This window comes from Carettochelys insculpta, chromosome 25 (assembly GCF_033958435.1).
Source record: "Carettochelys insculpta isolate YL-2023 chromosome 25, ASM3395843v1, whole genome shotgun sequence".
NCBI classification, from domain to species: Eukaryota; Metazoa; Chordata; order Testudines; family Carettochelyidae; genus Carettochelys; species Carettochelys insculpta.
In genome coordinates this window covers 13703935-13716955 of record NC_134161.1, presented here as the reverse complement: position 1 = coordinate 13716955, position 13021 = coordinate 13703935, and the positions used below count along the sequence as shown (strand labels likewise).

At 42.5% G+C, this 13021-nt stretch overlaps 1 protein-coding gene and 1 long non-coding RNA gene across 2 annotated transcripts in view; one reads left to right on the top strand and one right to left on the bottom strand.

The window, feature by feature from the left end:
- The window catches only part of LOC142001564 (uncharacterized), a 236758-nt gene that overhangs the window by 81889 nt on the left and 141848 nt on the right, over window positions 1-13021 (bottom strand). The gene's annotated exons all lie outside the window — the stretch shown is intronic.
- Window positions 1-13021, top strand: part of BARX2 (BARX homeobox 2) — a 51990-nt gene that overhangs the window by 31126 nt on the left and 7843 nt on the right. The window contains exon 2 of the mRNA XM_074977015.1: window positions 11222-11516. Coding sequence (XP_074833116.1) covers window positions 11222-11516 — 295 coding nt within the window. The remainder of the gene's footprint in view (window positions 1-11221; window positions 11517-13021) is intronic.

The window sequence follows — 13021 nt, the reverse complement described above, 5'->3', positions numbered from 1 at the left end:
AAATGAGATACAGGGCAACCAAGAATAGGGTTCGTGGTCAGAAAATCTCAACATCTGAAAACGGTCATTTGAAAGAGATTTTTGACAACAATTGTTTTCCTCCCATTTTCTTCCTATTTTGGATACATGGGTTGAAATCTTGTCTCCACTGAAGTCAATGGGGGCATTGCCATGGATTTCAATGGGAATCAGGATTTCTCCCAAGATAGAGAAACCACTGGTTACTGAGAAGCCCTTGGATGCTTGATTGGGTTGTATATAGTTGTGGCAATACTTGTCTTTCTTGTCATGCTAATAAATAAAATACACTACAACTATACCTGTGAACTCACCTGTGGTGAGTTGCTGCACCATGTACCCAGTGAGTAACCTTGAAGAAAATGTTTCCCTGGCAGCAGCAGAAATGATTCTGTGGCAATTGTGTAGCTGGAATAGACTTATCTATCATCAGTTTAGCTGGCTGTCCTCAGTGTGGGAAGTCAACGGGAGAAACTCTCACAAGATTAAGGAGTACAGGGGTCAACTGTCGACCTCTGATAGCTCAATTTTGCACATCCTTATTAGGCATGCAAAATGCAAATCGACTCTGATCAATTTGATCTACCGGGTAGTGTAGATGTACCCTTTTCCTATTCACCACCTCCTCCTCCCATGACAATAGTCTGATGAGCTGGAATGAGTGAGAGGAGATTCAGTGTCTTAGGTCATCACTTTAAAGCATCCCCTAACAATCTTCTTACAGTACAATTTTGTGCACACTTTGGTTTCTGAGCAGGGTGCCAGATACCTTGAAAATAATCAGACACAGGTAGCCATGTGTCACTATGGTTAGGTCAGAGCCAGATTCCTACCGGTTTGCGTAGTGGTCCATGGGTATCTGTGCGGACTGTGGGTAACAGCTGCCCAGGGTGATAGAAGGGTAGCCTCCATGGGATTGCTCCATCCCTGCACAACTCAGTAGGAATAGGAGTAGATGGGGACAGGAAAGAGTCTGGACCCTGCTCACACCACTCGCTGCCTGGAGAAGGAAGATTGGTGTGCTGGGGAAAGTAGCTCATCCAGCATGGATGGTAGTTATCAGAGGCAAAGGGAGGGTCTTAGCAGTCAACCTCTTCCCTCCTCTTCCTCTTCCTCTTCTGTCAGTTCATGAAGGCTCCTATAACAGCTCGCAGACAGGTGACTCTTTGCCGTAAAGTGTATCTGTTCACTTAAAAGTGAAAAGCCTCTCAGCTTTCCAGACCTATTAGCATAACATTGAACCTGGGAAAGAGCCTCAAAGTAGTAATTAAATCATTTAGGAGGCTTGTGCCAACCCTGAATTTACTGGATAAAAAAAAGTTGCGCATTACTATGTCTACAGGCTTAGTTTAAAATTCGCTTTAAATATTTCATTAGTTTATGGCTGAATCTAATAAAATCACATCTCTAAAAATCCTGGCATCGATATTTAGATACAGAATCTGAGTATTCAGCTTTAGCCTTAAATGCTTGGATCTTGAGACATAGCTTTTTAAATACATTTTTCAAAAGACCATCTTTGTCTAAAATACACGTTTTAATTTTAATTACTATAGTAAAAAAAAACTTGCTTCCAAAATGTTCCTGTCCTTTCTATACATCCCTAATCTCATTTTTACCCCCTCTCCCCAACTTGAGAACAGCCCTTAAACAGGCAACATTCCTTTTCTTCCAGATAGCTCAGTGGTTCCCAACCTTTTGAAGATGGTGACCCATTTTGACAATTCAGTAAGACTCTTTATTGAATTTCACCCTGTTTACTCAGACCATGTCTCCAGTTTGTCCAGGTCATTTTGAATTTTAATCCTATCTTATTTTAATCACAATAGCATGCAATATTTGTCAGGCAATCTCCAAATGATGGAGAAAGGTAAGTGTTCGGGGGGATGCAATATATACACAGACAAATATTCATAGGCAAGGAGGAAGGGAAACAATGATCATATATTGCCTGTTATCAGGTTCTCAGTCCAACATCATGTGCTGCACCAAACAGGCAATAGATACTACAAGTCAATACCTGAGCACAATCATACACACATATAAGCTTGGCTCCTGGTAGACAGCATGGGAGAAGTCGGTGTTTAAGCAGGGTGTGAATGTGAACACTGCCGGTTGCCAGTTCATGTAATCTTACTGCAAATCTCAGTACATGTGCTATTTCTCTTAGAACCCTCACCACTGGAGTCTGGAATTACAGATTTCATTTAAAAATAATGTAAGGTTCCAGCCCTTTGGGTGGAAGGGAAACTTCATTTATGTGTAACCTAACACACATGTCTGACAATGAAAGACAATAAAAGGATACCAAAATATATTATGGCCACCCAGGAGTGATTCAAATGCTACCTAGTTGATTAGCAGAGTGCCCACAGCCGGCAGCATGTGTTTCTATTGGTGGTGCACATCTACACATGCTTTGGTGCACGTAACAAAATTTATGATGCACCTAGATGGAAAAATTAGAGGGAACATTGATTATTGCTATTTTTTTTAAATCTCTTGATAATTCCTAGCTTCAAAGTATGCCACGTATTCTTGAGCACCAGATATTGGCACCTTATCTATGAAGAACCTATTTCCACATACAGAGGGACAGAGCACTCCCATTACAGAAAGAACCATCCAGGCAAAAACCTATTTGGACGTTAAAAGTTAGTGCACCACGTAGCAGCCTATTAAAGATGCAGAATTTCTTGCTGTGAGCATAGGCAGCTGGTGCTCCAAAATCTGTACTGTCTGCCTATGCAGTTTGGACTGGAGGATAAGCCATTGGAATGAAACTAGAAAGGCCTAACTGTTTTCGGACCTTCCTACCTGTGACTGTACCCCTCTCACTGTGCCATACTGCCATAGCAGATCAGCAGGGACACAAAAACTGGATCCCCCCCACAGAAACAGATTTAAGACTCTTCTGTGGCTTTGTCAAGGACCCCAAGGAAGCACCTGAGCTATCCCTGATGGATACCTGGGGGATATAGACAGTGGGTGAAGCTGCTGCTTAGGGAGGCAAGCTCCCCAGCCTGTGACCCTGCCCATCCTCCAACCCTGCTCCTTCTAGGCCCTGCCCTCTCCTCACTGTCCCACAACTTCCTGATTGTCTCTCTTCTCTCTGCTCACCCATTCCAGACAAAACAAAAAGCAGTCAAATAGCACTTTCAAGACTAGCAAAATAGTTTATTAGGTGAGCTTTCGTGGGACAGACCAACTTCTTCAGACCATAGCCAGACCAGAACAGACTCAATATTTAAGACACAGAGAACCAAAAACAGTAAGCAAGGAGGACAAATCAGAAAAAGATAATCAAGGTGAGCAAATCAGAGAGTGCAGGGATGGGGCGGAAGATCAAGAATTAGATTGAGTTAAGTATGCAGATGAGCCCCTATAGTGACTCAGAAAGTTCGCATCCCGATTTAAACCATGTGTTAATGTTCCGAATTTGAATATAAATGTCAATTCGTCCGTTTCCATTTCTACAAAGGAGCGATAATCTCTTTTCAGTAACACACATACCTTGAGGTCGTTGACAGAATGGCCCATTCCATTAAAATGTTGAATAACTGGTTTGTGGATCTGGAGTGTTTTAATGTCTGTTTTGTGCCCGTTGACCTTTTGTCTAAGGGAGTTAGAAGTCTGTCCAATATACAAAGCATCTGGGCATTGTTGACACATGATGTCATATATGATGTTAGTAGAGGAGCATGAGAAAGTGCCCGTGATTCTGTGAGTAACCTGGTTAGGTCCAGTGATGGTACTTCCAGAGAAGATATGTGGACAAAGCTGGCAGTGGGCTTTGTTGCAGGGAAAGGTTCCAGGACTGGTGGTCTAATTCTTGAGTTGAAGGAGTACTGCAGAAGTGGATCTAGGGGTCCTAGATCTAGTGGATCTAGGGGTCATAGTGGACCACAAGCTAAATATGAGTCAACAGTGTAACACTGTTGCAAAACAAGCAAATATCATTCTGGGATGTATTAACAGTAGTGCTGTAAGCAAATCACAAGAAGTAATTCTTCCTCTCTACCTTAACTGGAGGATGGTGTCTAGGCCTGGGTGCCACATTTCAGGAAAGATGTGGAGAAACTGAAGAAGGTCCAGAGAAGAGTAACAAAAATGATTAAAGATCTAGAAAATATGACCTATGAGGGAAGATTGAAATAATTAGGTTTATTTAGTTAGAAAAGAGAAGACTGAGAGGGAATATTGTAACAACTTTCAAGTGTTTAAGTGGTTGTTACAAGGAGGAGGGAGAAAAATGTTTCTCCTTAACCTCTGAGGACAGGACAAGAAGCAATGGGCTTAAAATGCAGCACGGGAAGTTTAGACTGGACATTAGGAAAAATCTTCTTAATTGTCAGGGTGGTTAAGCACTGTAATAAATTTTCAAAGGATGTTGTGGAATCTCCATCATTGGACAGGTGGCTATCTAACCTGCTCTTAAGTATCTTCATTCTGAAAAGCACCCCTTTAGAAAATGAGCTGGACTCCTCTTTGCTTTCCTTTTGTTTGACACTCAGAACTCTGCAGATTTATAGACTTTCTCATGTCATACATTCATTTGCTTCTTTTATTTACCTTTTGCTGCAGCATGTTTCAAGTGAGCTCTCCTCCTGCCTGGGAGCTGAGCTGACCTGCCAAGAGCAATTGATCCGTAGATCTTTCCTTCCTTTGCAAAACAGAATAAGCTGATTTAGCCCAGGAAGTGATATTGTTCTGCGGTTGCTGGCAGCCAAACAGAGCAATTAATTAGTGCTTTTCCTTTTCTCTTCACCCCACTCTGCATTCGTCTGTGTCAAAGGTAGGCAATATAGGTTTCACTGAGCCAAGAGGTGGAGGGGAGAGGGGGAAAGTTATTTCATTTTCATTAAACTTTTTAAATGTGATCCGGTGGAGTAGTGGTGGTTTATACTGCATCATGTCCAGTGGTCATAAGGAATATAATCAAAACCTTCCAACACATGGTTGGAGCTCACTTCAGGTTAGTTTAATGAAAAGCAAGAGTTTTCTGTTCCCATTAGCACACTGGACTCAGAAACAGTTCACGGGAACCTGAGTTGCCATTGGCTTGCACTTTGTGTTCACATCTGTGAGTTGTAGATATAAGATGCTGACATATGAGTTGGAGTTGTGCCCGAGAAATGAGCTCACTTTGGTAAAAGTACTCATTCGAGATTGAATCCTTTTGGGGAAATGGGATGATTTTCCTGATATTTTCTTTATATTCATGACAGGGGAAAAAATCCTTTTGTATGCTGAGCTGTACTGTATTTTGTTATGAATATTTTACGTGCCACTAATATGGGAGCAGAACTCTGGGTTCTTTCTATTCCTGGCCCTGTTGTGCTGGCAATATATGGTCTTCAGCAAGTCAGTTACTCTCAATGGCCGTGTCTACACTAGCCCAAACTTCGAAATGGCCATGCAAATGGCCATTTCGAAGTTTACTAATGAAGCGCTGAAATGCATATTCAGCGCTTCATTAGCATGCGGGCGGCCGCGGCACTTCGAAATTGACACGGCTCGCCACCACGCGGCTCGTCCTGATGGGGCTCCTTTTCGAAAGGGCCCGGCCTACTTCGAAGTCCCCTTATTCTTATGAGCGGATGGGAATAAGGTGACTTTGAAACAGGCGGGGTCCTTTCGAAAAGGAGCCCCATCTGGACAAGCCGCGCGGCCGCAAACCACATCAATTTCGAAGTGCCGTGGCCACCCGCATGCTAATGAAGCACTGAACATGCATTTCAGCGCTTCATTAGTAAACTTCGAAATGGCCATTTGCGTGGCCATTTCGAAGTTTGGGGCTAGTGTGGACGTAGCCAATGTGGCTCATTCATTAACCAGTAAAGAGGGCATAATAATAGTCATTCATCGCTTAGGGGCAATGCGAGTCTCAAAAACACTCAAGACAAAAAGTTCTATAGAAATGCAACTATTATTATTCTATAACAACCCTTGGAAAAACCATCCTTAACATCTGGCCAGTTCAGGAACAGATACAACTGAAGAGTCCATCTGTTGCTGGTGGTGAGTACAGTGATGTGGAAAAATCTATAGTGTATATCCTTTTGGAACTGTTCTGTAATATAGAGCTACAGAATGGAAAAAACAGCTGTCTCAGCTCCTTTGCATTTGAGACTGAACAAGTCATGACAGCACTGAGCAGACAGAGCTATTTGCCAATATTTAATTTACTGTAAATTAAGAAATTGCTTCATTTCCACAATTACTGTGTCTGTGTAAAGAAGGATCCAAACCCTGTTGAACTCTGGGATGTTCAGAATCTGTATTTGTGTCCAAAGTTGGGGGATGTTTGGAATCCAAAACTGTATTTGGATTTCAGTTATGCAAATGGCATTTAGATACCACAGTGCCTGAACCCTTATACATGGTATAGCCAGAACAGGAAGGGCCTTGCATTCAAATTGCCCCTAATTTTTGAGGTATCTATGTTCACATCAGTTAGTACCCTCATTTTATATTTTATGATCTAGAGGCTAGATCAATGATCTATACTTTATTAATTTATCTAGTTAAATCCAGGCAGGTCTCCTGATCACCTCACTTATACCCATATGGCTTGGATCTTGGGGACTGGATGCGTAGTTCCCTTAGGCTCCTTTGACACCCAATCCAGGTCTCTCTGCCGGTTACAACAGCTATTCCTGATTTACAACCAGTGGAAGAGGAGATTGAGGTCCATAGACTTTGGCCTATTTATGCAGCTGTAATCTTCTCTCAGACAGCATTGGTAGCTTCAGATTCCAAGTCTCTTTTTGAGTACTCTTGTTGTATCTCTCAACCATCCTGTGCAGCAAAATTTCTTTATTCCTTCAGAACTAGAGATGAGAACTCTAAAAAATTTTGGCAGGTGCTAAAGTGAAGATGAAGCATCTTTCCAGAATGATAGAAATATAGGTCTGGAAGGGACCTCAAGAAGTAGTCCAGTCCATCCCCCCATGCCAAAGCAGGATGTACCATACCTAGAAAGAAGCCTAAACACGAAGCTTTCATTGGGTGCAAAAATAATCTTTTTGTGCTATGTTTATACCATGCCTTGCACAATGGGTTCCTAGATGCTATGAAAATACAAATAATAAATTATCATTTACTATTATTATTAATAGTGGTCACTCAAAGAGATGCTGCTACCATCGTTTGCCCAATATTTGACCTACAGTTTTTTTTTATATTCATAAACAATAATGCATAGAAAATAGTCACAGCCAACGACTGTAGCAAGATGCCTTGCTGTCTAACACTCAGGAGCAGCCTGGGCCAGCATTCAAGCATCACAGACTAGATTTTCCAAAGTAAGTCAGTCCTCCTGTTCAGACACCTCAGCTCTTTTCAAAATCCAGCTTGAGTTGTCAACACAAGATGTGCTTCACGCTTTGGAAAATATGTTCCTTATTTATGAGCCTAAATAGGAGTTAATGCCTTAAAAACCTGTTCCGACTTGAGGAGACTGAATACATGAAGGTCTGGACACAGGCTCTTGTGAAATCTGGTCCCTTGTGCTTCCCTCCATTCATCAGCTGCCATACAGTAGCCAACCGCTGTGTCTTTAACCTGCACTCCTAACTCTGTAATTCATGTACAGCTAGTGATCCGGAAAGAGATTCCCTTTTCCCTGCCACATATTCTTCTTACATAAGTAGCTTTAAGAGACTTTCTGCAGACAATTTCTGAAGGATAATCCCTGACTCTGATTTTTTCCTAGCTCCATGAGGCTCTGGCCTGCCCTTCCCCTCTGCAGCCCAAAGAGGAAAGCAAATATCCCTGATGGCTCTGCTATAAAATACCTTTGCTAAGCTCCCTAGAGGCTAGTCCCTTGTGAAAAAACTTCCTCGCAAGGTTTCAGTCAGCTGAAGTCTTTCTGAAGTTGGAGCTTGGGTGATTTATTGCTCTTTAACATTCTTGCAGTTTCTTCTCTGCTATGCTGGAAAAGCACAGGAGGGTGAGAGAGAAATTATCAACTAGATGTCATGCTGGGGCCAAAAGCCACCTATGTGCAAGAATAGGAATGACATTTCAGGCTCTGAGAAAAGGTTTAGCCCATGAGCCTTGCAGAAGAACAGGGCGGTCTTGGGCTTTATAACAGGTTGCAAAGCTGTTAACTAGGCCTGCCTGGTATTGAGATAGGAGTGTGCTGGTGGGTATTCTCCTAGTGGAAGGCCTTGCAACTTGTTTGCCCTGGTTGTGCTGGCACAAAGGAATCTGCAGGCAGGGGCAACCCACATTGCCACTCATAAACTACACGTGCAGGAAAACAAATAATTGCGACTGCCTCACAGGATGATTCCAATGTCACGGGCAAGATTTTGCCCTCAGTTACTTCCTTGTGTCAATGGGGCTGAAGAGGTGTCAGTGAAGGCAGAATTCAATACACTGGGCATTGTAAAGCGGAGAGCAGAGTTCTGCCTCAGCTTACACTGCACAGCCACTGGTGGGTAAACTGGGGCAGAATTTGGCACAGGGAGCTGGTGGATTTGTAGATCTCTGCAGTTATGAGGTACCAAACCATCCATAGAAACAAAATATCACTATGTGTTTTTTTCATATTACACCAGTTAATGGTGACTGATAACTTCTTGCCTGGTCTTTTCTTGGATTTCAGGTTTTGTTTTTACAAAACAAAGCAGCAGAAATGTAGCACTTTAAAGACTGACAAAATAATTTATTCGGTGATGAGCTTTTGTGGGACAGACCCACGTCATCAGATCAATCTCATTTCCAATACAGACTGACATTTATAAGTACAAAGGACCAAAAAAAAAATTGCAATAAAAACTGACAAGTCAAATAGGATTGAAGGAGGGGGGCGATGGTTGGGGGGATGCTAATTGTCCTGTCTGAGATAATTACGAGTATTAAAGGAAGGGAAGCAGTCCTTGTAATGCGTGATGTAATTGATGTCTCTATTCATACCATGTGTTAATGTGTCGAATCTGAATGTGAACTCCAACTCACAAATTTCTCACTCTAATCTGTTTTTAAATTCTTTATGCTCTAGGATACAAATTCTCAAGTCTTTAACAGAATGGCCCACTCCACTGAAGTGTTCACTGACTGGCTTATGTGTATTGAGTTTCTTGATGTCTGCTCTGTGTCCAATTATTTTTTGGCAAAGCTTTGTCCCAGTCTGTCCAATGTACATAGTGGCAGGGCATTGTTGGCACATAATGGCATATATAATGTTGATGGAAGTGCATGAGACTGTGCCTTTGATCTTGTAACTAGCATGGCTAGGTCCAGTGATGGTATCCCCAGAATAGGACTGCTTCCCTTCCTTTGATGCTCGTAATTACCTCAGACATGATAATTAACATCCCCCCATCCCTCTCCCTCTCCTTCAATCCTATTTGCTTTGTCAGTTTTTATTGCAATTTTTTTTCTGGTTGTCTGTATTTATAAATGTCAGTCTTTCTCGGAAATGAGATTGATCTGATGAAGTGGGTCTGTCCCATGAAAGCTCATCACTGAATAAATCATTTTGTTAGTCTTTAAAGTGCTACATTTTTGCTGCTTTGTTTTGTTGGAGTACAGACTAACACAACTACCTCTCTGTTACTGTTCAGGTTTTGTTTTTGTTTCTAACTGAATAAAGTTTTGACATGATGGGAATAAATAGAGGTGGAGATCTCAAGCAAGGCTTTGTAGATCTCTGCAGCTACTAGAGGGGTTTGGGTAGCACTGCAATCAATAATATTCAAATATGACTAAATTTAGCCATCATTCTAGAACAGCCCTTTTTTAAGACTTCACAATGATCATGTAATTTTTCATTATTAAGCTGCTAAATGTTGGCTTTAGTCTCTGGTTTATTGTGCACTGCTTGCCATGTGGAACATGCTTGATTATATCTGACACCTCGTCCTCTAATTTAGAGGACAATAATATAATCTAACCCCAGTTGCATGAACAATGAGATTCTGAAAGGCTAATTTATCCAGAAAGAGAGAAATTCACTAGCAAATATAACTTAATTGCCCATCCTCTGAGCTCGATTCTCAGTCCCTTACCCATGATGTTGGGCAGGTGTTTGCGGACGTATTCCCAGTGAAGTGCACAGAACAGCTTGTGAAAAGATGTGCATCAAGAGGTTCACAGTCTGGTCCAGGGATGATAGTTATACCTGGCCTTTCCATAGCACCACTTGTCTACAGACTTCAAAGCACTTTCCAGACATTAATGCATTAAACTTAATTCCCCAGGTAAGTCAAGTCAGAGGAAAGGAATATTATTCCAGTGTTATAAATGTGGAAACTGAGGCATAGAGAAAATGCCATAACTTGCTCAAGATGACACAGCAAGTCAGCTGTAAAGCAGTGACTAAAATCTAGGAGCCTTGGCACTACATTTTTTGTACCTATCATATACAGCAGGGGGAGGTATAGCTCAGTGGTTAGAACATTGGCCTTGTAAACACAGGGTTGGAAGCTCATGCCTTGAGGGGGCCTTTCAGGGTTCTGGGGCAGGTTACATTTTGAAAAAAATCTGTCAGGGATGGTGATAGGTCCTGCTGTGAATGCAGGAGACCAGACTTGATGACCTCTCGAGGTCCCTTCCAGCTCTATGAAATATGATATGATACACCCAAGGTCAGCAACCTTTCCAAGGCTGAGTGTCAAAATTTGACCTTTTGACCACTATTTATGGACCGAGTGCCAGTGATAATTTTTAAAGTCACTAATATTTCTACTTACAACAGCTTCATTAAAAATAAATTAAAATGCAGAGCTTTATGGTTTAGGTGGTGGTTGATAACATTAGCTGGTCTTCTGTTAATCCACAGGCAGCTTGACTTTGAGCAAGCTCCTGGCTGCATGAGGGAGGAGGGGCGGAACTGAGCTCCTGCCTCTTGTGCCAATGAAAATCGGCTCATGTGTCACTCTTGGCACCTGTGTTGGGGGTTGCTGACCCCTGGCATACACAATCAAACATACTGTCCCCACAAATTTGTCCATTTTCACTGCACATAGGTTTAACAGGTTCTTAAAATGTAAATATATTAGACAGGTGAAGTGTTGCCTGTGGGAAAAGAAACAGAAGCCCAAAGAGGGAAAGTGGCTTGCTAAAGGTCACGCGGATGATTAGCAGCAGACCTAGGAATGAAAACTAGGCCCCTACTCCCAGTCTGGGACATTAGCCACTGTACCATGCATCCAGCAAACTGTACCTCCCTTCTCTGCTTCCTTCCTCCTAGGGTCCCCATCTCTGAGGGCATATCCTCTCATCTCCATCATCACCCAGCAGCCATCTGTGGTCCCTCACCTTATTCCTGCAGCTAGCAGCTCCCAAGCCCTGTCACCGCACTCCTCAGGAGCCAGCAGCTCAGAGCCAACAGCCAGTGAAACTCATGTCAGCAGCGAGTCAGAAGGGGAGCAGACTACGCCGCGGTTGAAAAAGCCTCGCCGAAGCCGGACCATCTTTACGGAACTCCAACTGATGGGGCTGGAGAAGAAGTTCCAAAAGCAGAAGTACCTGTCCACACCAGATAGGTCAGAGTAATGGGCTGGGGGTGTGGCTGGGCAGAGGCTGGGGAAGTGGCTCAAGGGTCATAACCCATAGAATAAACTCCTGCAACTATGAGTTGCAGAACCAGGCTCGTGCTTCAGCGCTAAAAATATCTGCATTGAGTTTGGACTGGAGCCTGGGCTCCAGCAAGGAAAGTAGCCCAAATATCTACATCGCTATTTTTTATGCTGAAGTGTAAGTTTGAGCCTGTACACCTGGGCTCTGAGAGTTGTTGCTGCAGGATCCTGATTGCTGTCTAGAGATGTACCCTTTGAGACTAGCCATCTCAAAGGGATTTGCGTATGTGACTTTTAAAAGCAGAAGGAAGGTAGGTAAACTCTGAGCTTACAGAGGCTTATTCCTAACAGCTTACAGATCTTATTCCTAACAGCTTATTCCTAACAGCTTATTCCTGTCTAACTGCCTGCCTAATCTAAACTTATTCCTAACAGCATCAGATGCATCTGATGAAGTGAGTCTGTGCTCACGAAAGCTCATGCTCAAAACTTTTCTTAGTCCATAAGGTGCCACAGGACCCTTCGTTGCTGTTACAGATCCAGACTAACACGGCTACCCCTCCGATACTTGAGGACCAAAAATGTTTCTTAAAGGGGAAGAAGGAGACATACAGAACACTAGAACTGGAAGTTATCTTGAGAGGTCATCGAGTCCAGTCCCCTGCACTCAGGGCAGGACCAAGCACCTTCTATACCATCTCTGACAGAGGTTTATCTAACTTGCTCTTAACTATTCCAGTGATGTAGACTCCACAACCACCTTAGGCAATTTATTCCAGAAGTTCCTGGCCCTGTTCCTGCCCCTGCTCAGCTATTGCAGTGCTGAGTGCTCTCCAGATGAACTTATGATGTCTTCTGCACTGGGAAAGATGACCCTGCTGTTGGTGGAGAACTTGGGCAGAGACCAGATTAAATTTCAAGACAAACTTTTCCCTGGATCAAAGGTGACATAAGTAGAATGAATAAATGGAAACCACATACCTTGAATGTGGTATACAGCAAGGGCTTGATGTGCAGAGATACATGAAAGAAACAGAGAGCAAAACAGAGAGCAAGTACGCATGTCTACTGCCCTCCCCCAAATTCTCGACATAGCGTTGTAGGAAGGTCACAATGTCTCCGTCAGTGTCTCTCAACCAATATTATTTATGTTTATATTTAGAGCTGGTTGAGATTTTATAACTTACAATTTTCCTAGTGGAAAATGTGGGTTTGGTGAAACTGAAATGTTCCATAAAGAAATTTTAATTAAATGTTCCTATTTCTGACTGGAAAATGTAACCTCCAAATATTCATTTTGAAATCAGTGTATTTTCTTGTCCAAAAACTAAACCAAAAATGACATTTTAAATTGTATCAAAATGTTATTGCTTTTGCATCTATTTATGTCTAAATAACATAAGAATGGCCATACTGTGTCAGACCAAAGGTCACTCTAGCCCAGTACCCTGTCTTCCAACAGTGGCCAATGC